This window comes from Thermobia domestica, chromosome 11, assembly GCF_964235325.1.
Source record: "Thermobia domestica chromosome 11, izTheDome1.hap1.1, whole genome shotgun sequence".
Lineage (NCBI taxonomy): Eukaryota > Metazoa > Arthropoda > Insecta > Zygentoma > Lepismatidae > Thermobia > Thermobia domestica.
The window spans coordinates 262794640-262819320 of NC_137464.1; the positions used below are offsets into that span (position 1 = coordinate 262794640).

The 24681-nt window shown below is 37.4% G+C and overlaps 1 protein-coding gene across 3 annotated transcripts in view; it reads right to left on the reverse strand.

The window, feature by feature from the left end:
- The window catches only part of wake (ankyrin repeat and fibronectin type III domain containing protein wide awake), an 865293-nt gene that overhangs the window by 33490 nt on the left and 807122 nt on the right, over nt 1-24681 (reverse strand). For all 3 annotated transcript variants that reach the window (XM_081732239.1, XM_081732238.1, XM_081732240.1), the window contains 5 exons: nt 19839-19917; nt 8901-9004; nt 7359-7556; nt 4890-5003; nt 104-292 (listed from right to left, as the gene is read on the reverse strand). In XM_081732239.1, the coding sequence (XP_081588365.1) occupies nt 104-292; nt 4890-5003; nt 7359-7556; nt 8901-9004; nt 19839-19917 (684 nt within the window). The remainder of the gene's footprint in view (nt 1-103; nt 293-4889; nt 5004-7358; nt 7557-8900; nt 9005-19838; nt 19918-24681) is intronic.

Below are 24681 nucleotides of genomic sequence, written 5' to 3' on the forward strand. Positions count from 1 at the left end.
GTAGCATAATTGTCATGAAATTAGAATCAATTATTTGCACAATGAATTGAGTTTTAACAGCAATGCCATCATAGAACAAGTAAATATTGAAAGTGTTCCTTACTTGAAGGTATGACAGATGCTGGTGTAGAATTCTGGAAATTTCCGTATCCTTTCAAATTCCCGCAGGCCACCCTGAAGTAGTAGCGAGTCCCCTGGTTGAGATCCGTGATTTGGCATTCCATGCTCTTCATGTCCAGGATTTCTCGCTCGCCTGCCAGCAGACTGAAGTCTTCAGAGCAGCTCCATTGGACTAGAAAAAAAAAAGGACGAAATAAAGAATTAGAATACATTTTTCTATTGCCGTTGAGCCTACCTAAGGCAATAGTCAACATCAGCTATGAATATACATTTTGATATACTTATAATAATACATGCTTATTTTTACCGGTACATATTGATATTTTTACCGGTACAATCATACATACTACATACACACTACAGATATCAGTTTATAAGAAAACTGTTTTACATTCAACAAACTCATTAGCAATATAAAAGAAGATTGAAGTTAGACAATTATATGACAATAATTGTCTTTTTAATTCGTGGATGAAGATACGATGTACCGTGTATATTCTGAGTATGTAACATATTCATAAATTTAATATATACACAGAGGGTTTCAAATCAACACCGAGAACGTTTTCGAGGTGATTCCTGACACCAAGATAAGACAAAACGTACAGACCAACCTGAGTGCAGATATCAGTCATTTCGGAGTTATAGGCTGCCAAAACCATGAGAAAATGAACTTTAAAGGTCCAGAACTCCAATACTATGGAACCTACCGTAGTCTGGTCAAGACTTCACGTAGGAACTAGTATGTGCCCTATCCAAATATTCATATTTCAGAATCTTGCGGCACTTCCACAACAATTTTTATAATGGAAGTTTGACTCCGGGCATATAATTTGAAGTACTCACCAACTACCTCTATAAAAATTGTTGTGGAAGTACCGCAGGATTCTGAAACATGAATATTTGGATAGGGCACATACCAGTTCCTACGTGAAGTCTTGACCCGACTACGATAGGTCCCATAGTATTGGAGCTATGGACCTTTAAAGTTTTTTTTTCATGTTTCCGGCAGCCTATAACTCCGAAATGACGGATTTCTGCACCCAGATTTGCCTATACTTTTTGTCTTATCTTGGTGTCAGGAATCACCACCGAAACGTTGTCGGTGTTGGTTTGAAACACCCTGTATATATAATGTAATAGTTATCTTTAATTTTTGATGAATAGTATATCAATACTCTTATTGGATCTATTATGATATGAATGTATATTTGTCTATAAACAAACATAGTAGATGCTTTATGTTTTATGTGAATGAATTGCACATACAGGGTGAGTTATAAGTCTCCATACAAATGATGATAATACTACACTACAGTTATATGATAATATTCCAGGAAACTTACTACCTGGAATATGAAAAATAAACATTAGTCACCTTGTATGGAGACTTACTACCTGGAATATGAAAAATAAACATTAGTCATCTTGTATGGAGACTTACTACCTGGAAAATCAAAAATAAACATTAGTCATCTTGTATGGAGACTTATGACTCACCCTGTAGATAAACATGTTAATACTGGTCACAATTTTTAGTTTACTAAATAATGATTTACAATGTTCATTGTAAGACTTTCCACAAATTACTTCAAAAGCTCTCTTTTGTATAACAATACATTTTCATTTCTCCACTAGACACTTTCTCAGGAACCACACTTGTCTCTTAGATATTTCAACTCTGCTCCTGTAATTCTATTTTTCAATTCTCCTTGTCAGCACTGGAGTCAATCCAATAACTAACTGATTGATACTAGCTTTGCTATATTCAATAACTTACACTAAAATACAAATTGCTGAGCAAAGCAACGTTTATATATAAAATAATAAATTTGTAATAGTTTCGCCAACTAACTGAACATATTGGCTTCATTTATTGCCTAAGTTATTGAATACAGCAAAGCTAGCATGAATCAGTTATTGGATTGCAGGGCCGTGCCGTGAAAAATCAGCGCCCGGGGCGAGAGTATACGACGGCGCCCCCATACATATATTCCAAGCAATTTTTCCTATCTTTTTTCCTTTTTCCTCCCGAAATTTTCGCCCCCCATCCCACGGCACGGCCCTGTTTGATTGACTCCGGTGCTGACAAGAATTGATTGTTCCATGAATACTGCTGCCCCAGGTTGTTAAGTCATATGCAGTATCTTGAAAACATGTCATATACGCCGATCTTAGAGGTTAACTTTGAAAAACGGTGTCTCTTAAACGTAGTACCAAACATAATATTAGGTCATACCACATGAAATGTCCGTTTTGTGTAAGCTGATTTTCTTTATATCTTGTGTAGTTTGAAGTTTAATATAAGTTGTTCAATGTAAGTTGTTCTATATAATTTTATTGCTTATTTTTTACTTCATGTAATTATGTATTTATTTCTTAAATTAAGCCTAAAGTATTGTAGTAATTCTAAATTAAGAACAGACAGAAACCAACAACATACGGCTTCTTACGCTGTATGCATTCAACCTTAAACATTCTACAGCTCAAGCAACTCGAAACGTCAATACTGTTTTTAGGAAGAATACTGCTAATGAACGCACAGACGCTGGTTTGAGAAATTTTGTTCGGGAGTTACGGCCTTAGATGAATCCAGTGGAATACCTGAGAGCGTCCCCTATGACGATGACCTGAAGACGTTAATTGAAGAAAATTCTTTCATAACTGTTCGAGAACTTGCTCCTGAACTGGAAGTAGTGATAGTCACAGTTTCCAGACACCTTGCAGCACTTGGGAAGCTGTAAAAACTTGACAAATCGGTTTCTCATGAATTGACAGAAAGGTACAAACTGCAACGTTTAGAAATTAGCATATCATTGAGCTGTAGGCAAAAATTTGTCCCTCTCTGGCTCGTCTAATCACATGTGATGAAAAGTGAGTACTCTATAATAATCTTCGATATTCAACACAATGATTGAATACAGATGAAAAGTCAAAGCATACACTCAAAGTGTTGAAGTATGAGATTCTACCTCATCTACCATATTCACCATATTTTTCCCGTATTGACTACCATGCCTTTAAAAATTTGGATACTTTTTCGATAAGCGCTTCATCAATTAGAAAACTGACGAAACAGCCTTTCAAGGATATACTAACTCAAAGATTAAGGTGTTCTTTAAACTTTCATAAGCGCTTTGTAGTCGATAAGAGAAGCGTATTGATACAGATGCTGTGTACTTTGATTAAATATTTTTAAAATTTATGTGTTTAAGACGTACATAAAATTTATGTATTAAAGAGGTCATTCATATGTAACAACCTGATATTCTATGTAATCTTTAATATGCTCGTACATACTTTATGGGTTTCCCAGTTTGGAGAAGAATGGAAAGGATTATCTGTGTCGAGCGGAAAACGAATGAGAGGTGTTAGAAATGGTGAGGCAGAAAAGAACAGTTGTAGATATTATTAAGAGGAAGATAAATTAGTTGGGACTTTGGCTAAGAAGGAATTGTGTCATAAGGGATGTGGTACAGGGCATGATGGCAGAAAGAAAGGGAGGGCGCGAAGGAGACTACAATTGATGGATGATATCAAAACAGAAAAATCGTACATGAGAACGAAGAGTGGAAGATTGTGGAACATGGAAACTTCTCAGGTGTGGCAAGTGGTCTGCCAATAATGGCAGAATACCTATGATGATGATGATGATATGATTCTCCATTGGGACATCCACTGAGACTGAATGGGGAAAATCAATACCTTGCCACATTTCTGATTAAAATAGGAAATAATTCAGAATAATCGATAAAGGATATTTATTACCTCATAATTAGTATTTAAAACTGTGAAGAAGAAGAAGAAGAAGAAGAAGAAGAAGAAACAAGGCGGCCTAATAATCAGAATTCGGAGAAACTCTAAGTTTTAACTGCCATCCTAAGTTCTGTTGCATACATCTAGTTAAGTTGGCATGCTGATATACCGGATTGATTGTGGAGAACTGTCAATATCCTGACGCCTTCGCTTTCATCGAAAGTGGTTCTTCACTGTTTTTTTCTTTTCCTCCTCTATCTTTAATTTATTCTCTTCTTAAGTATTGAAGCTTCGAACAACACAATTAACATCTATCAGAAACAACATCGTGTGACCTTAACACATAATCTCGATACGCACGCTATCATGCACTAAAGTTACAATGTAACTTCGGAAATCTTAAAAAGAAAAAGAAACCTAAGTTTTACGTATCACCGTTATGTTGGCTAGGCTAAAGGAGACGGTGATGATGAGAAATGAATGAAATGATGGAATGAAGAAAGTGGGAGGAAACGGCAGAACCCCGAGAAAATCCACGCACACGGTGTTTGTCCACCACAAAGCTCACTTGGGATCGAACCAAGGACCCCGTGCACCAAAGATGAACACTCTACCACTGAGCCACCGCGGCCCCGTTCGGAAATTAGTATAAAAGCCAGTAGAAAATACGTTTTTGTAACATCAATACCAATAAATAAAAAACATTTAATTATTTATTGCCTTAAAGATATTAGTGAATTACCTGCCCGAGTACTTAACATTGTAAAAATATTTTCAAGAGCCAATCCTGCTCTCTTCTTCAGGCACTTGAACGGACAATTCTCCGTTCCGATGAATTCTATTGGGACGCCAAGACACAACCTCGTAATAAGGGACAATCCAATAACATACGGGATTTATATTACTCCTTGAAATATATATCATTAAATGTATCCTACTACATATACACATATTGGGACGGATATTTCATATCTAATTTGATATTAATTTTCTTTTAATTTTTATGAAATTACCTTTGAACTTGGTACAGATGGCAGCGTCTTGATGCTCAGGTTCCTGAAAGCGCACTGTAACGCTGTTTGTTCCAGTAACATCTACAGCCACTAGAAAAGGTAGATCAGGAGGTCCTAAAAAAAAAGAAGAAAAATCATAAAATAAAATAGTTGCTTTTAAGAGACGGCAAGCCTTGACGAAACTTGCAGCAGATTAACTTTTAACATGGAGCCTATGATAACAATAAAACTTAGAACTACTACAATGGAGACATGTTCACCACGCGATGACATAATTATTCTATCTAGTACGGGAGAGATTTGAGAAAAATAAACTATTTAGGCAGTAAGTGTCTTAATAATATATGATTTACGTTGGGTGCTGCCATGATCGTAAATTTCCAATAGAATATACACGCCCTATTTCCATGATCCCTAAGTAAACAATGCAATAACGGATATGTACAATATGTAAGAAAATGTACATAGCATATTTTATTCAGATTTTCTATGTATTTTGCTTACTTTTGTTGTACAACACACACAAATATAATTATATCATAAAAAGATAGCATTTAAACCTTACTAAAATGATTTTTATCTTTTACATTTTTCAAACAAGAGGAACAAAAGATATATGATTTATCCAGTATTGTAGTTCTCTTAATGTACGTGGAAGGGTCAGAAACTAAGTTTGCAGGCCGATATTTCTGGAATTTCGTCTGTTGTAGAAGAATGAAGAGAGTGTGGTAATTTTAATACAAAGAGTTGGCAACTGTGGAGAGTTTCAGGCACCCGCCACCTACGGCGCTAGTTGTAGGTAAACACAAATGGCGACTCGTTTGGAAAACTGGTCTCGTGAAGAAGTCCGTTCAGTTATTCGATTTCTGTGGGCTAAACATGTAACCGCGGCTGAAATTCACCGGCAGCTGGTACAGGTTTACAAAGAGACTGTAATGTCTCTTCAGTACGTCGCAGAATGACGTCGTAAGTTCTAGTGGTGGCTAGTAGAGAAAATGTCACCAACGAGGAGCTCAGTGACCAACCCAGCACGGCATCAACAGATTTGGACACGGCATAAACAGCGACTTTCACCTGTTCCCGGTCTTGTTCACCTGTTCCTGCTCTTGAAGGAGCAGGCAGTTGCTTTGCTTCAGACGAGGAGGTCAAACACGTCGTGACAACGTGACTGAATACGCAAGGACAAGATTTTTACCAGAAGAGTAATTTCAAACTCATCCCACGATGCGACAACTGCCTCAACTGATATGGAGACTATGTCAAAAAATAACCTAATGTATGTGTTATCTACTGTAAATAATGTGATTTCTTATTCACTTAAATGCATTTTTTGAAAAATAGTTATTTCTATTTAAAATATTCTGGCCAAAAGCGACGTGATTACAGTCTTTCTGTTTGAAGTGTACCCTCGGAAAATATGCGAAACATACTTCGGTCCCACTCCGGCCACTGCTTAGGGAAAAGAAATGAATGACTGTTGCCAATTTGTCATTCAGTCGTTTGGTCTTGACGAGTGAAGATCATATGCTACTTAGAATAGCTAACAAGACAGTACACAGCGAAGTCCGTGAAATAATTCATTGTGGCAACGCTTCCGCATCCAACAGTTGAAAAATCTCGGCTATAGCAACTTGTTCCTCCTCTTTTGAGGGAGGTACGGGAAAACACACCGCACACGGGGACAGCAGCACCAGCAAGGGCACAGTTGAAATAGAAAAGCTTTAGTAATGGCAAGCAGAAGATCTGGGTGCGATTGTCAAACATTTTTGTAATCAATTTTCTATTTTCTGGAATTGTTCCACATGCATTGGAATTCTGCAAAAACGTAATAAAACAAATCTATATATATAAAAGAGAACGTACAATTCTTTGTCCGCTCATCACGCTAATACGGCTGAACCAATTTCTTTCATTTTTGGGGGGTTATTAGGATTTGGACCCTAGATGGTTTTTATCATATCACTTTAATTTTTAATTACCAGTGTCTTGAGATAATTGACCATTCAGGTGTCCACAAATCCTTTGTTAGTTCATCATAGGTAAAAATAAACGTATTTATATGCAACCCGCATGACCGTGTCACTCGGCGGGTTAACATAAATGACAGGCGATATACAGCGGAAAATAGCTTGAATCTTCTGTTTAAAATTTTTTAATTGATTTGCTTATTTTTAGAGACACTTTTACAATATGCCAGCACCGGGATGACCGCAGCGAAGCGGGGCGGGTTAACATAAATGACAGGCGATATAATGTTAAGATTTACTGCAATCTTCTATGGTTTTTATCATATCACTTGAAAGCGAAAAAGTAAAAATTATCTAAGTAACAAAGTTTATTGCGTTCCGGGGTGACCGCAGCGAAGCGGGGTGAACGCTGCTAGTACTACCTAGAATTGTATTGGTGCATATAACTAATACAATAATGACTAAAATAAATAATTAAATTTAATGTACCAGTTGTACTTACGCGCTTGATCGAAGCCTAGAAGCATTTTCTTGAGCACTTTGGCCCTCCTCTCCCAGAGTAGAAGTTGTTTCTCGGAATCTCCCAACTGAGCTTGTGCTACCGAACTGTCCTGCAGCAGTGCACTCAGCTCTTCAACGCGGGTTTCCGCTTCGTTTATCAGTTGCATTAAGTGCAGAGATAAAGCTTCCCGAGATACAACTGAAAAATATACAGAAAACATATCTAAATGAATCCAATTATAAAAGATATAAGACACAAAACATTACGTTTATTGTTTTTAATGTTAATCTAACTAATTAAGGGAACCGTCACATGACTTAAGTGAAGCATATTCAAAGCCTATGTGAAGCCATATTGGTCTTCTTCCATGTAACGTTTTAACACACACACACATACAGGATAACCTAGGTAATACTTCAAGGTAAACTCTTCTATTTACGAGGTGCATCCAGAAATTAACTTTCTCAAAGGCCTTGAACAAAAAGAAAACACAATTGAATGGAAACATTTATTGTACCAGATACAGGATGTACCAGATCTCCTCGGCTCTCCATCATTCTGAAAATGCCGATGCTGACCTGACAGGAATATCTTGAGGTGTAAGAACAGATGGTAATCACTCGGAGCGAGGTCCGGGCTTAACGGTGAATGATCCAAAATGTCCTACCCGAACTGCTGCAGAAGATCTGTCAATTTTGGCGTCATTATGCAAATTGTCCACGCCAGCAATGCACCATCTCATGACGTTAGGCCCATAGACCTAGCACAATTGACGATGGATTTGAATTGGCGCTATGCCCTGTGCATTCAAATACTTTATCCTGCTCGCACTTTACACGTGGTGGGAGCTGAAATAAGAACGTCCACCTTCAACCACTACCACGACACTACTGAGAGCACTAGGGAAGTTCCACTGGCACCATGCTAGGACCTTACTCTCTCACGTACACGCAGTCACTTAGCCCAACATACGGTCTCCTAGCTATAGGACGCGTCGGAAAGTTACTTTCTGGATGCGCCTCGTGTATAGGAATGGCATCGATATTAGAATTAAGGAATAGAGACTCTAAGGGCAAAAGACACGCTGTCTGTAAATTATCGAAATACCTAAGTGCATTCAAGCATAACATCAAACAAACAAACATTTTGCACAGATCTTCCGCACATATATAGAAAGACAAATTTATAAATTCTACTTCATCAGAATCAAGTACCCGGAATTAAATTTGGATAAAGGTAGGATTTGGGTAAAGATTTTTTTACGACTTGTGGGAAACATATTAGAAGATTAGTAGTTTTGAGAAATAGGCCTCTGGTCTGTCTGGGTCACCGGGTTTGAGAAACGACTCAAGACCCGATTGACCTTGACAAAAATCATGACCCAAGTGATCTATGCTATCACTGGTTTAGAAAAGTGTGCACTCTTCACAAACAAGAGAGAGGACAGAAAGAAAGAAAGAAAGAAAGAAAAAACATTTATGCTTGCTTCAAATAGTCTAAGGGCATATTATAAGGATTTTGTTTTAACTTGGAAATACTTACACTGGTTCCCCTCCTGCGCTCCAAATGCAATGAGCATTTTAGCCAATGGAAGATGGTTGTTTAACACTGCGATGTCCAAAGCTGATAGTCCATCGCTATTTATACTGAAAAGAAAAGAAAGAAATAAAGTCAGCTAAGTACTGATTATAGATTGTTTATTTGACAGTTTTGTCTTTTAATGTATAAAATTAATTGGAAATACACACTTATATCAAAGATATACAAATATATATTAATACAAGGGTCGTTCAAGGTTGACCGGAATTTTCGTACGTAAATAATCGATGAATAGCCGGATCATGATAAAACTTGCGGGTAACGTAATTATTTCTTCTCGAGTAACTAGCGCCCGGCATGACGTATTTGGCGCATGCGCAGCAGTTGCAGCGAGCATTGCGGCAAGCAGTGTGGCTGTGGTTGTGGAGCAGCGGTGTGTAATCAAATTTCTTGTGAAGGAGAACGTTAAACAAGCTGAGATTTTCAGAAGATTGGAAGCACAGTATGGCGAACAAACGATGGACGGGAGCTGGGAAGATCACGAGAAGTGTCTTCTAGGACATGAAGGGTGTTATCCATGTAGATTTTCTGGACAAAGGGAGGACAATTAATGCCCAGTATTACTCCACCTTGTTGAGTGGTGCTGTACAAAAGTCCATTTGCAAGAAAAGACATGGGATGTTGTCTGGAAATGTCATTCTTCTCCATGACAATACCCGCCCTCACACGGCCAATGTGACAACAACTCTGGCCGAAATGCGCTGGGAAGTACTCTCATCCCCCCTATAGTCCTGATTTAGCACCCAGTGATTAGAATTTGTTTTCACTCCTGTGAACTTTGTGGTGGACAAACACCGTGTGCGTGGGCTTTCTCGGGGTTCTCCCGTTTCCTCCCACTTTCTTCATTCCACCATTTCGTTCATTACTCATCATCACCGTCTCCTTTAGCCTAACCGGCATACCCGTGGGACGTAAAACTCAAAGATTTCATTTCATTTCATTTTTTGTTTGCACCCCTTAAAAACCATCTGGCAGGGAAGAAATTCACGACAGATGAAGCACTGCGGAACGATGTCCTCCAGTGGCTACAACAACAACAACCAAGTTCACTCTACGCCAAAGGAATCAGGGAGCTGCCACAACGATTGCAACGGTGCCTCGACGCGCACGGAGAATACATTGAAAAGCTGACATAATTTGGTGCTTCTTTTGCTATCTGTTTTCTCTGAAGAAATAAAAGTCCCGGTCAACTTTGAACGACCCTTGTAACATGGAATATAAATACAGAGAAATAACAATAATACTCGTATATATACTTGAAATGATGGCTATGCTTTAAGTAAATTATTATATTCTTTTTCTTGTGTCAAGTAGTACACCTTATTTCTGGCATGTGAAACACGATGCACTTGGCTAATTTTTCTGTAGCCCTCGGTTCACCTCCAGAAAATACGATAACAAATATAAGTATAATTTATTTATTTACAAAATGGAATGAAATCTTTCAGTTTAACGTCCCACGATTATGCCATTAAGCCAAGGGAGATGGTTGATTAAAGCAAGTGAATGATGATGGAAGAATTGGTAGAATGAGAATGTGGGAGGAAACTGAAGTACCCGAGAAAACCCACGGACACGGTGTTGTCCACCACTAACGTACTTGTTGGAGGATTGAACCAGGGACCTCATGCGCCAGAGGTAAGCGCTCTATCACAGCCACCGTGTCCTTTATTTACAAAATCCTTAGGACTTTTTTTTTTTTTTTTGTCTGCGAAGATAGCGGAATCCGCAAATTTGCGTCGTACCTGATTTTCATGTTCGGCTAATACGCATCATTGCGAACAATTTTTCTCACTTATGAAAATGAACAAGTCCCCAGCGATATCCACATTAACAGACATTCATTTTACTTCTGATCTAAAAATCGGTAGTGCGAGCAGCGGGATTTAAGATATCCGGAAGGATAGTTGCAGGAAAAAAAAAGATGCCAGATATCCGGAAAGAAAGAATCGGTACCCATCTACTACTCAGATTCTTACCCCTCCGTAATATATTTGTTAACCCTTCAGTGATGAGGGACCTTCAACGGTCGCATTCCCAATGCATTATTTCTGAGATGAAAACGGACGTATCGGATATGTTGAATAATTTAGAAGTTATGCTATTTCAAACATTGCATTGCAAAAGTCACTACGCTATAGTGATGTTGGATGTGAAGATGGGGAGGCCAATACCACGCAGGTATGTCGGAAGCATTTGAAGAAGGGCAGATTAGTACACGGAGGTGGGCAAGGGCGCCAATTTCTCTCTAAATTGGGGGCATTCAGATCCAGAAGGTATATATGTAAGGATTTTAAGACAAATTGCATTTAAATTATGCCAAATAATTATTGTATATTCACAAATACAATAGGGGGCCCACATGAGCTTTGGGGGAGCTCGGACCCCAGGATCGGCGCCCTTGGAGGTGGATCAGAAGCATGTAAAAAAGGGCAGATCAGTACCACTTTTTTTTTTTTTTTTTTTTTTTTTTTTTTTTTTTTTTTTTTTTTTTTTTTTTACAATTTCCCTGACTTACCTGACTTTCAAAGTCAGTTTGAAAATTGAATGGTTTATCTGAAGCTCAAGTGAAATTCTTTTTCCAGAAAAAAATTTCTTACCCGTAACCAGGTCAGGTATATGGATATCTGAAAACCAAATATATTATTATATGTGATATCGGTTTTATGGAATTTCTCAGGAATATCTTTGGTAATTTTCACTTTCGGCCGATAATTAAAGAGAAACTATTGTAAAAAAAGCTGCAAAAGAAAATTTCAACGGAACTAAACGTTTTATATGGTACCTAAATTTCTAAATACATATGAACTTTTCCTTATCTTGGTGTCAGGAATCACCTCCTAAACGTCGTCGATGTTGTTTTGAAGTTCCTTGTGTAAGTATTTCATTAATAACTCTATAAAGCGGCGTAAATAATTTCTTCTGGAAAAATCCACAAGTGATAGTATACTCGTGAAGGCGTTTTTTTTAAAAGTTTTTTGTACATGTCTATTAAACTTTTGTTCATATTTCCACCTATCTTCTACATAAATAAAAATAAAAGTAACTAAATTTGTTATTTCGTACCCCTTCAACCACCCGACCGGTCTCGATCGAATTTTCAACATAGATTAGGTTCGGGCCTGGGATGTTTTCGTCCTTTCACTTTGACGGAGCAATTTATGGGGAGGGGCAGATACTTAAAAATGATTGAAAATGGCCGATATTAGTGTCGAATCCATAATTTTCGAGGTCGCTGAGATGAACAGTGACACTTCCGATGCCCTTTAGGGCGCTTCAGTAATATTAAAAAGCGACTGATTAACGGAACATATTACTACTTTTTTCTTATTTTAACTAAGTGAAGCTGGTAATTGATGCTAACTAACTAACTAACTCTATGGCCTATGGAACCCGGAGGTTCAGTGCCGCGTTCACAAAAGCTCTCCACTGACTTCTATCCTTAGCTAACTGCATCCAGTTTCTACTTTGTATTCCCATCTTTGCGAGATCCATCTTAATATTGTCCTCTCATCTGCGCCTAGGTCTTCCTAATGATCGTTTTCCGATTGGTCTTCGAGTGAAGACTTTGAAAGCGTTTCTACTTTCTTCCATTCTAGCTACATGACCCGCCCACCTAAGCCTCCTAGACTTGACGACCCTAACAATGTTGGGTAAACCATATAACTTATGTAGTTCCTCCATTCCCGTTCCTCTTGGGTCCGAATATTCGTCTCAGGATCTTGTTCTCAAATACTTTCAGTCTATGTTCTTCCCTCAGAGTAAGTGACCATGTTTCGCAACCATACAGAACAACAGGCATGATTATCGTTTTGTATATTTTAAGCTTCAAATTCCTCGACAGAATTCGCGACGACAAGAGATTTTGAACCGAATAGTAACACGAATTCCCTCCTTTTAGTCGACATTTAATTTCTTCGTGAATATGATTTTCGTCTGTTAATATTGATCCTAGATATTTGAAACTATCCACTTTATCAGAGGTATTATTTAATATTTTAATGCATCCATAATTTGCTGTATTCCGTTCCCGACGCACTTCCATGTATTTAGTTTTCTCTGCATTTACTTCTAAACCCATGTCTGTGCAAGCGTTTAATAAGATCTCTGCATTTCTTTCTATTGTTCTCCTATCATCCCCTATTAAATTTCCATCATCAGCATATGCCATAATCTGGTGAATACCGTTCAACTCTAGGCCCTGGTTGCTATCTTTGATTTTCCTTATAGCGTATTCCAGAACGAAGTTAAATAATAATGGCGACAACGCATCTCCTTGTTTCAGGCCATTTTCGACGTGAAAGCTCGTGGACAAAAATTTTCCTACCCGGACTTTACTTTGGGATTCATTTAAACATATCTTAATTAATCTAATTAGCTTTCTCGGTATTCCAAGTTCTGTAAGAACGTTGTATAATATTTCTCTCCTAACCGAGTCGTACGCCTTTCTAAAATCAATAAATAGTTGATGTACCGGGGTATTGTATTCCCACTTTTTTTCGAGTATTTGGCGAACGGTAAATATTTGGTCGATAGTTGATCGATTTCGTCTAAATCCGCACTGATAATCTCCAATAATTTCATCTGCGTATGGGGTCAGTCTTTCTAATAGAATATTTGAAAGGATTTTATAGGATGTTGACAGAAGAGAAATGCTTCGATAATTATTACAGTCAGTTTTGTCGCCTTTCTTGTGAATTGGAATAATGATTGATTCTTTCCACTCTTGTGGCAATTCTTCCTTGTTCTAGATAAGGAGAATGAGTTTGTGTATCTTGTTCCACAATTTTTCGCCTCCGGCTAAAATTAACTCAGCCGGAATCTCATCTACACCCGGAGATTTGTGTTTCTTTAATTTCTTTATAGCGGTTTCTACTTCTATTCGGTTGGGTTCTGGAATATACGGTTCTGCGGTGTGTACCTCCTTTTCTCCACGAACACTAGTTTTTGGCTGCGTGTTAAGCAAATCGTCAAAGAAATCTTTCCATCTATTTAAGATGCTATCCGTGTCAGTAAGAACTGTACCGTCAGATTTCTTTAATATATAAGCACGAGGTTGATAGCCTTTCTTAAATTCGTTAATTCCCTTATACATGTCCCGGATGTTTTTATTTTTACTATTATCTTCAAGTTCCTTAATTTTAGCTTTCAGAAAATCGCGTTTCTTTGTTCTAAAAGTTTTGGAAGTTTCCCGTCTGATATCTACGAAATTTCGTGTAGTTATTTCATTCGGATTTTGTAGCCAGCGTAATTTTGCCTGTTTTCTCTTCTATGCTAGTTTTATGCATTCCTGGTCGAACCATGGTTTGTTCCTACGTATTTCCGCGTGTCCCAATTTTTCTTTTGCTGAAATTTTAATGCTATCTCTAATTTCAATTCAGGTATTCTTAACACTAGTGCACTCCGAATCTTCTAAAGCCGAGAATCTATTCGAAACTTCAATCTGGTATTTCTCTCTTACCTGGCTCTCTTCTAATTTCTTTAAATTGAATCTCTCCGTTTTCGGACAATGAATATTACCTTTATTCAACGATAACCTCTCTCGTATTATCGCTGCTACCAGGTAGTGGTCAGTGTCACAATCAGCCCCTCTAAACGACCGGACATCAATTATGCTAGATTGCCTTCTTCTATCTACTAAAACGTGATCAATTTGATTATGTGTTTTCCCGTCTGGTGATGTCCAAGTGTATTTATGAACGTCCCGATGTGGGAATTTTGTACTCTTCACGATTAAGTTTTTGGATGTTGCGAAGTTCACAAGTCTAACACCGTTGTCATTACTTTCCTTATGCAGACTTTCGTTCCCTATAATCGGTTTGAAAATATCCTCTCGTTCGCATTGAAATCCCCTAATAGAATTTTCATATGGCATCGCGAGAGTTGGCCAAATATCCGTTCCACTTCTTCGTAAAAACTGTCTTTTATATCGTCATCCTTATCTTCAGTTGCGGCATGTACATTTAAAACAATAATGTCACACCACCGTCCCTTAAGAGTAATACAAGAAAGTCTGTCAGTGACAAATTCAACCCGTTCAATTGCTGGCAATATACGTTTATGAACGAAAAGCCCTGTTCCTAACTGGTGATTTTTATTTCCTTCCCCGTAAAAGAACGTAAAATTTCCGGAATTCTCAGATCCATTTCCTTCCCACCTAACTTCCTGAACTCCTACTAAGTCCATCCTGTATTTCTCTAACTCACTCGTTACGGATTTTAACGCGCCTGCCTTATAGAGACTCCTAATATTCCATGTTCCAAATCTCATGTCCATTTTCTTTTGCTGAGGTCGTGCCAAGTTATCAGTCCTTGTCCGAGGCTTTTGTGAATATTTCTGAACAAGTATTTCAAAAATAAATAGTCGGAATAATTTAACAATGATAAGATTTAATTTAAGAAATACAGTAGAAATAAGGAAGTATAGAATGGTTGGCCGTTACATACTCAAAAATAACGTTGTTTTACTGGGACGAACTTGAGAAAGTTCCTATTTTCTTGAAAATGGCTCGTAACGAAATTGTTCAAATTTCAGATATAAGGACTGTATATAATTCTCAAACATATAATATACTAGCATATCCCATTTTTTTCCAGAAAAATTCAGACAGAAATAGCTGATTGATGGAAGTGTATTTGGCCATATTATTACAGAATCCGAGAAAGTTAGGGCGGGGAATTCGTCATTTGTTTCATTGAAGCTGGCTTGTGTTTGGCTTCCAATACAGAAAGAGAAATTCCAACTCCCATAATGCATTTTCAATTTGTGGCCGGAAAGCCATGCCCTGTCTGTCACACCTATGAAGGCTTCGTCAAGGACAAGGGTGGGAGAGAGGAATATGGAAATGACGTCACAGACACAGAGAGATGATTTAACACATCATAGTGCAATGCCAAAGACATAATTTGCAACACCTGTCGTACAATAAGATGTTGACTCAAACTCTTTGAACTCAAAATATGATTCCCTGTTGAAGCTAAGGAAATATATAGGGTGTTTCAAAACAACATCGACAACGTTTGAATGGTGGTTCCTGACACTAAGATAAGATAAAAATTATAGACCACCTTGGGTGCAGAAATCCTTCATTTCAGAGTTACAGGCTGCCAAAAACATAAAAAAAAGGGAAATTTAAAGGTCCACTTAGGAACTAGTTGTGCCCTATCCAAATATCTATGTTTCCGAATCCTGCGGTACTCACGTAACAATTTGTATCGAGGGAGTGTAGCTCCAGGCATATAAATTTAAGTACTCACCAACTATCGCTATAAAAATTGTTGCGGAAGTACCGCAAGTTTCGGAAACATGGATATTTGGATAAGGCATATACTAGTTCCTAAGTGAAGTTTTGACCTGATTACGGTAGGACCCATAGTATTCACGCTCTATACCTTTAAAGTTCATTTTCTCATATTTTCGGCAGCCTATAGGTCTAACTCCGAAATGACGGATTTGTGCACCCAAGGTGGTTTATACTTTTTGTCTTATCTTAGTGTCAGGAATCACCTCTCAAACGTTGTTGGTGTTGTTTTTAAACACCGTGTATATTAGATTTTCTTCCATTCTCTTAGAGCTAAGACCCAGGGTACCCGGGGTATTTTTTTTAAACTTACGCTTCCCCTCCTCACTTTTGAAAATAAAAGTGCCATCGAGCGCTTCTTTGTCCGATTTTTAAAAAAGGAATCTGTGCGTATTATAATCAACCTATTACAATAGAATCCCTAAAACTCGGCAATCCGGATAACTCGGTCACACACTGGCAGTAAATTATTATACAGTGCGTATTCATTAATTTTCTTTTTCATGTATAAGTAAAGTCTCTATGCCTTTATAAAGTACGTACTTTTCCTTTGTTTAAGGGTAATTGGGCAGTTTATTCTCTGTTGTATTCTGAAGCAACCAATACATACAAGTATAGTACTGTATTTTCTGAGGAAATCCTTGTACTTATTCTTGTTTTAACCCCATTCCCGATAACTCGGCATTTTCACAAACTCGGCCAGCCTTCGGTCCACATTAGGCCGAGTTTTCGGGACTCCACAGTATTTTTTTATTATTATTATTACTTGGAAAAAAGTCTAAATTTATGATAATTTGTAAAATTCATAATGGCTTTCGTTCAATAAAGAAAAAGCCTAATAGGTAATGCAATATCAAGCGTGTCCTAAATAACCACCCCCTTTGGAAACGAGAATGCCCCTTGTGGGGCGTTAACGCCCACGTTGGCAATCACTACTTTAGAAAACTCGTAGGGATGGGCATGAGTCGAGCTAAAACTCGACTCGACTCGAAACTCGAAGCGAATTAGAGTCGAGTTTAGAGTCGACTCAAAGGTAACTTTTTCGAGTCGAGTTCTACGCCAAGTCACTGTTTTGAGGTCGAATGGCTCGCTCGTTCAGCTCGTTTTAACTCATTCTGAGATTATTGCCTGATTACACTGGAAAGCGAAAGCCATGACAAGTCTAAGTAGTAATGTGGAATATTTTTAGTGTTGCTCACGATGATATATTTTTAGTGTTGCTCGCATCTCGTCTCGTCTCGATTAACGAGACGACAATAACTTTTTATAACGAGACAGCCTCATATGTCGTGAGTACCAATTAAGTATATGGTTCTTATCGTTAAGACTGAGACCTGCAGGTTGAAGTTCTGAAACCCAAAAAGAAGCCCAACCCAGGTAGTGATGTCAACCGACTCAGCTCGATTCAACTGAGCGAACAGCTCGAGTCGACTCCGTTAGGATGAGCCACAGACTCGGTTCAGGTGAGCCATCTGCTCGAGCCATTGACAAACCCTAAACCCGGATCGAACTATTTTGAACATGTTTGGCCGGCGTCCTATAAATTTTAACAATTTTTGGCTCGAGCTCGAATACTTGCTCCTCCGGAACTGAAACCCAGAACCTCGTGAACGATGTCCTTCCCTCCTAGAGTTAACTACCGAAGTAAGAAGTCAACTAGTTTTTTGTATTCAGATACAAACCACCTGTCTTTGATGTTGATACACGGTGTTGTTATTATAATAATAATAATAATAATAATAATAATAATAATAATAATAATAATAATAATAATAATAATAATAATAATAATAATAATAATAATAATATACGATGATGATGAAGATTAAGTAGTAGTAGTAAGTATCATTGATAATAATTATATTGTCTATGTAGGATACTTGAAGAAAGTACTTGGAACTACACACAGCATTTGGCTCGATTTGGCTCGACTCAACTCGAAACTCGAGTCAAATTCAAGTTGAGTTGGAGGAAATTTTTCGAGCTGAGTTCTCGATTCGAGCTCAAAGATGTCTGTTTCGAGTCGAGTCGAGTCGAGTTTCAAAGAAAACTCGCTCGTGCCCATCCCTAAAAACTCGACCTTCCCTATAAATACTTTTAAGTTGTCAACAACAGATCAATCCAGTACGGACCACGCATCATATTACTAAAGACTGGCCATAGATAGAACTGACAACAACGAGGTGTGTCAGGCTTTGATGATGCAAGATCAAGCTTACTCTTCGGAACCTTGATCAGTAGGAAAAACGCGAGGGATCTAAGCAGTTCCCTCTTTTCTCTCCTATATTTCTATAGTTGTTTCAAGTTTCCGTAATATAGTAAGGGATTCGTCTAATTGTTTTATAGAATATTTACCAGAAATATACTTTTTGCTACGCCTTTTTTTTTTTTTGACTGAAAGAAGTGGAAGAAGTGTACGCTTAGAACCTTTACAAAATACACAAAAATGAAATGAAATCTTTCAGTTTAACGTCCCACGATTATGTCGTTTAAGGGAGAGAGATGATTAATACAAGTGAATGACAATGAAAAAATTAGTCGAATGAAAATATAGGAGGAAACCGGAGTACCGTGAGAAAACCCAGAAACACGATGTTGTTCACCACAAACTCTCTTGGTCCAGGATCGAACCAAGGACCTCACACACACGAGAGATAAGTACTGTACCACTGAGCTACTATGCTCCTTTTATAATAGAGAAACGAACTGGATTCGAGTAACATTTGATTGCAATATAATATGGGTTAGAAAATCAACATTTGCGTGAAGGATTGGCATTTAAGTTATTGTATTTTTGTCAAAAACGTGAAGGTTCACTTCGTGGACTGTGTAATTTTAATTTCCATTCTTAACGGCTTAGCACTTAAGGGTCTTCACTACAGCGAAATTAAACTACCGCTAATTTTAGAATTTTCTGTAATATCTTCAAAACAAATAAAACTATTCGAAAAACAGAAACATAGTGAACTAGACAATACGATTTTGCATGTGATACCTTTACCACAATTCACCTATCTGCTTTTTGGTATGCCGCTATTTACAGAACCCGCAAAAAAAATGTTAAATCTTTCTACAGTTGCAAATCGAAAGCAGATAGATGAGTTGTGATAACGGTATCACAAGCAAAATCGTATTATCTACTTCACTACGTTTCTGCTTTCCGACTATTTTTATTTGTTTTGAAGATATTACAGAAAAACTCTAAAGTTAGCGGTACTTTAATTTCGCTGTAGTGAAGACCCTTAAAAGATTCGTATGGACAGAACAATCTGTACAATGACAAAGTTGTACTGTATATAAAATAAGTAATTACTTTTTCATTACTTTGTTTTCCATTATTGTTCTTGTTTGTGACATACAAAAAAAGTCTTTTCATTATTATATATCTACTAATAATAATATTTCTTCATAGCTGCACAAACACCAAATTGTAAAGTCTCTTTAATATACATACATGTGGGTGTGATATGTGTGGGTGCGTTGCTAGGTGGACGTGTGTGAGTGAAACAATGCAGAAAAAATATGGGACAGCGCATAGAGTTAATGGTGAAGGTGTTTAAAAATCAAATAAATGAACTCACCTATTTACATCTACGTCCGTTGATTCTAAAATAGTTCGTGCTTTGTCCACTTGGCCATGTTCTACAGCAGCAAACAATGCTAAAAATAAAAGAAATAAGAAAAAATATTAATTATATATTTTTTTTTTTTGTTTTCACACTCTCTTTCTTTAATTCGTTTGCTTAGTCAAATATTAGACTCGTTATTATAAAAATAAATGGGAAACGTCTCAGTCAGTCCATCACGCTACTAGATACCGCTACCTGCGCTTACCGATTGCCTGAACAACTAAGTCCTTGAATAATTGCATAACTACAAGGTCCGTCCAGAAAGTCATGTATTACATCTACGCTATGATAAATGCTTAAACAAATACTAGCTGAACCTGCGCTGTCTACTCAGCGTATCGTTCTGTTATGACCAGGAATCTCCTTCCCACCGTGCATCTCTCCTTACTCACACAAGTAAAGGATAGAAGACTCAGAAAGGAAGTGAATTGCTATGTATAAATGCTGGAGTGAGTTTGTAGCAAATTTGTAAAAGTAACACAATATCAAGCGGAAATATTTTTTTCTTCTAACAAATCCATATCATTCCGAGTACGCCTCATTGCGTCTCTTGAGGCCTTTGGGGTTGCCAGCATGCAATAGGTTTTGCCATTCAGATTTAAGCAAAGCGCCTGCAATGTCCGTCAACCCGCCTTACGTAACTTCTCTACTGGTTACCTAACCCGTAGTTTCGACCTGCAACAATGTTAATCTTATGGGCTCAAAACGATCCCTAAAATGTTGAATAGAACAATAACGATACGGTTTTTGAAAATTTGAATGAGAATTGGACAATCTACACAACATTTGGAATCGATCAGTGAAAACGGCACGTTTCTAGCACTTGTCGTTATCGAGATCTTATTATCGACAGGATTGCGGACAAACATATAAACCTGGCATTTTAAATATATAGACTAGCTGAACCTGCGCTCTCTACAAAGCGCATCATTCACATATGAGCATGAATCTCCTTGTTATTCCTCACATCTGTACATGTCCCTTTACAGACACAAGTGAAAGACGTCTTGATAAAAATTGGCAAGTGATACCATAAAGGGGAGATTTTGTCGATTACTTTTTCAATATTTCACACCGTTCACAAGATTTGAGCGCACTTCCGGTTGGACTTTTTAATTCATGTATGATCAGTGTTTCCTTTCTTCCTGCATGCAGTATGTAATAAGCAAATACATTACATACACAATTAATGATAATATCAGTGATATATGGTGTTCATTGGGCAAAACACTCCAGACAATAAAGATTCTTCTTAGACTGAAGAATTGGTTATCCTTCGTTTTTCATTGTCATTTGGTCATGAAACAAACGCCTGAGCAGTTTGCAACCCCTGTATACAAACATGTGGTGTTGGAATGTATAATCCATAGGATATGATGCTCTAGTTTTTCTTTTCATTTCAACACTTCCAGTGTACCCGTAAAAATGTAATAAAGAAACAATGGCCATGTGTTTTTTTTAATATTCAATTAGAACTGGGCAATCTAAGCAAAATTTGCAATCGATCAGTGAAAACGTCATCTTTCTAGAGTCTGTAGTTTCCGAGATCTCATTGTTGAACGGATTGGCCACAAACATATAAACGCCCACTAACGTATAGTTTAAAAGAACTCCAAAGATGGCAGCATAATTCATTTTCATTGATTTTGGAGAAGGCTTATTAAAATGCAAAGGCTTTGAACAATAATTTTAGAAAATAAACTTTATGAAAAAAGATCTATTTAATAAGTAATTTATTTAAAGTACACATACTTTAAAATATGTGTCTTTGTTAAACATCTACATCTTCCGCTTGCAATGGAGGGATTACAGCAGAGAACACTAAGATTAGATACGGGGGAGTATTTTTAATCCCGAAGAAAGGGCGTAACCCTTTGACCGGCTTAACCCTAAAAAAAAAAAAAAAAAAAAACTTTTTACTTGAAAGTTGAAGGAGTCACGAACAAAATCCAAAGATGAAAATATTTAAAAAAAAAATGCAGTCATGGATTCACAACTAAAATGCCTCACGTGACCTTGAACGCAGGGATATATTTGCGGGTGTGGCGTGTGTCATAACCTGTTTTCATTTACCAATGAAATTTTAATGAATTATTTCAAGTGAAATTTTTATAGTTCATAAATGAAAATTTAATTCCAATTTCTTATCAGAAAACTAATTATAAAGTTTAAAATAAGACATAGCACTTGGAATTTGCAAATTATAATTAAAAGCCAACAATATCTTTTCTAGCTGAAAATTAAATATTAACAGTCTTGTATAGATAAGGGGGTAGAGGCCCATCATCTCTAATTATAAAATGCTAAGATAACGATATAAGCATAAATTAAATAAAATAATGTAATGAATGTAATAAAAAGAAAAATGAATATATGTAACACTGAGAATACTTTAGGTCCATTACGTATGTTGCTTTCCTTCTTAAATTGAAGTAACATTTGGTTTATTCTTTGTATCGCATGAGAAAGTGACTTCATACACATATGGATTTTTACCTTTTTATTTATTTATTATTTTTGCACGAAATAGCTTTTGTAAGAAGTGTAGCACATAAATGTTAAAAAAAGTGATGGACTGGACCGGGACTCGAACTCGGGAGTTAAGGTTAACGCATCGGCACGATATGCCGGAGGTCTCGGGTTCGAGTCCCGCTTCATTCGGTCACTTTTTCACTCTTTGTGTGTTTTAGAATTCGCATCTATAGAGGGTTTTGGTGCATTTAAAAACATAAGCTGTTTCCTTCTTTCATTAGCATATTTTTATAAGATGATTTGGAGAGAGTGATAAAGCTAGTTTAAAATGATAAACTAAAAAATGTGTTTGAATTTCGGCGATAAACCCTTTGCATACGATACTGAAGTCCACCTTTCATCTTTGCTTTTACTATTCTGACCACTATTTTCACTGACATTGACTACTTTGCTCCCGTTTTCTTAGGCTTTCAAACTGTCCTATGCATAAGTATCGAAAGTCTTATAGAACGGCTATGTCTGTCTGTCCGTCCGTCTGTCTGTTGACAGGTATCGGAGCAAAAATGGTAAGGGATACGGAGACGTGTCTTGTTTGGAATCAATGGACTGTTCCAAGAATATGTTCCATCTCCTGCGTCACCTCCAAATTCAAACCAGAAGTGGTAGAAATCAACCACATAACCGTCCCAACGTTGAACACTATACAACGAAAACAGTAATAGGGGGTTCTCAGAAAAAGTAGCACACATCTTCGAATAAAAAGAAAACAAGTGAAAGTAAATATTTTTTGTTACATACATTTTAAAATGGCATCCTCACACTACTTTTCGACATAGTTGCCGTACGAGTTTAGGCATTTATGATAGCAATGAACAAGCGTTCTGAATTCCATCGTCATAAAAAGATACCGCCTGGGATCTCAACCATTTCTGCACGCCAACCTGAAGGTCTGCGTCATCAAAGCGTTGCGTTCCTAGCGAGGTCTTCATATGGAGAAACTAGTGGTAGGCACTTGGTGCGAGATCCGGGTTATACGGCGGATGGTCTAAAACATCCCAATGAAAGGCCTGCAAGAGTTCTTGAGTCCGCTTGGAAGAGTGCGGTTGGGCGTTGTCATGAAACGGCAGGACTTCTGCACTCAGTTTTTCTCGGTGTTCGTTTAGAATTGCTCTTCGCAATCTTTGTAACGTTTCAAACTATGTTCAATGGTACAGCGCTTACCTCTGGGCGTGGGGTCCCTGGTTCGATCTCCGTCCAAGTAAGTTTGTGATGGACAACATAGTGTCCATGGGTTTTCTCGGGGTACTCTCGTTTCCTCCTCATTCTCATTCCACCAATTCTTCCATCATCAGTCTTTGCCTCAATCTCTTTTATCCTAAGGGGTATAATAGTCGGACGCTAAACTGAGATTTCATTTCATTTTCATTTTACATTATATGTTCTTTTTTTTATAACGAAAAAAAAAAAAAACTTTAGCGTTTGCTGATTATCGCAAACACTTTCTTTCATTTATGCATTAATTGTAGCCGAAATTCGCCACTGAATTCTGGTATCTTATTCGTGCGCTCAAATAATTACCACTATGTTTACACCATTTTTATATGTTTCGGGAAAAATCAACGACATTTGCTGCTTTGCGAAACTACTCTCACCTGATATTTTACATGTTTCCAAACTATAAGGCACTGTTCAAGGGCGCCCATGTTGTGGTTTCCAAGGGGGCAAGTATAAGCGACATTTCAAATGTAGTCTCAAATTTTGCGGTGACTATTCTAAAATATCTATTGGGTTTTCGATCTTCTGAAGCATAGTTTCCTCTAAAGGGGGGGGGGGGCAAGCGCCCCACCTTGCCCCCCTGATGGGCGCCCTTGGCACTGTTGAAGACAGATTTTTAAAAATAGTAATACAGAGTGTCTACTAAAATTCCAAAATGAAATTTCGTGACTTTTCTTTATCAAACCATAAAATTTCGTAATATCCTCGAAGAGCGAATTTGGGTGCGAATTAGGCCGAATTTTCATGTATGCGATAAAAGCGTGTTTTGCTTGCGATTTGGTAGCGTCTAAAGCCGACCATAGACATTTTTGGTGTTCAATTTTGACGTTTCATAGAACAGAATTTTTTTCAGTCTATACTTATTCAGATTTTAAAAAAACGTGATGATCCAAAAGCTAAATTTCTTGACTTTCATGATTGTTTTCTGATTTCGGGACTTTCGTGATCGATACACACACCTGTAATACTATTTTTTTCTTCTTGTTTTTTAGTAGTAGGACACACAGAGTAGAAATGTATCAAGTTTTTTGTTTTGTTTGTTACCAGT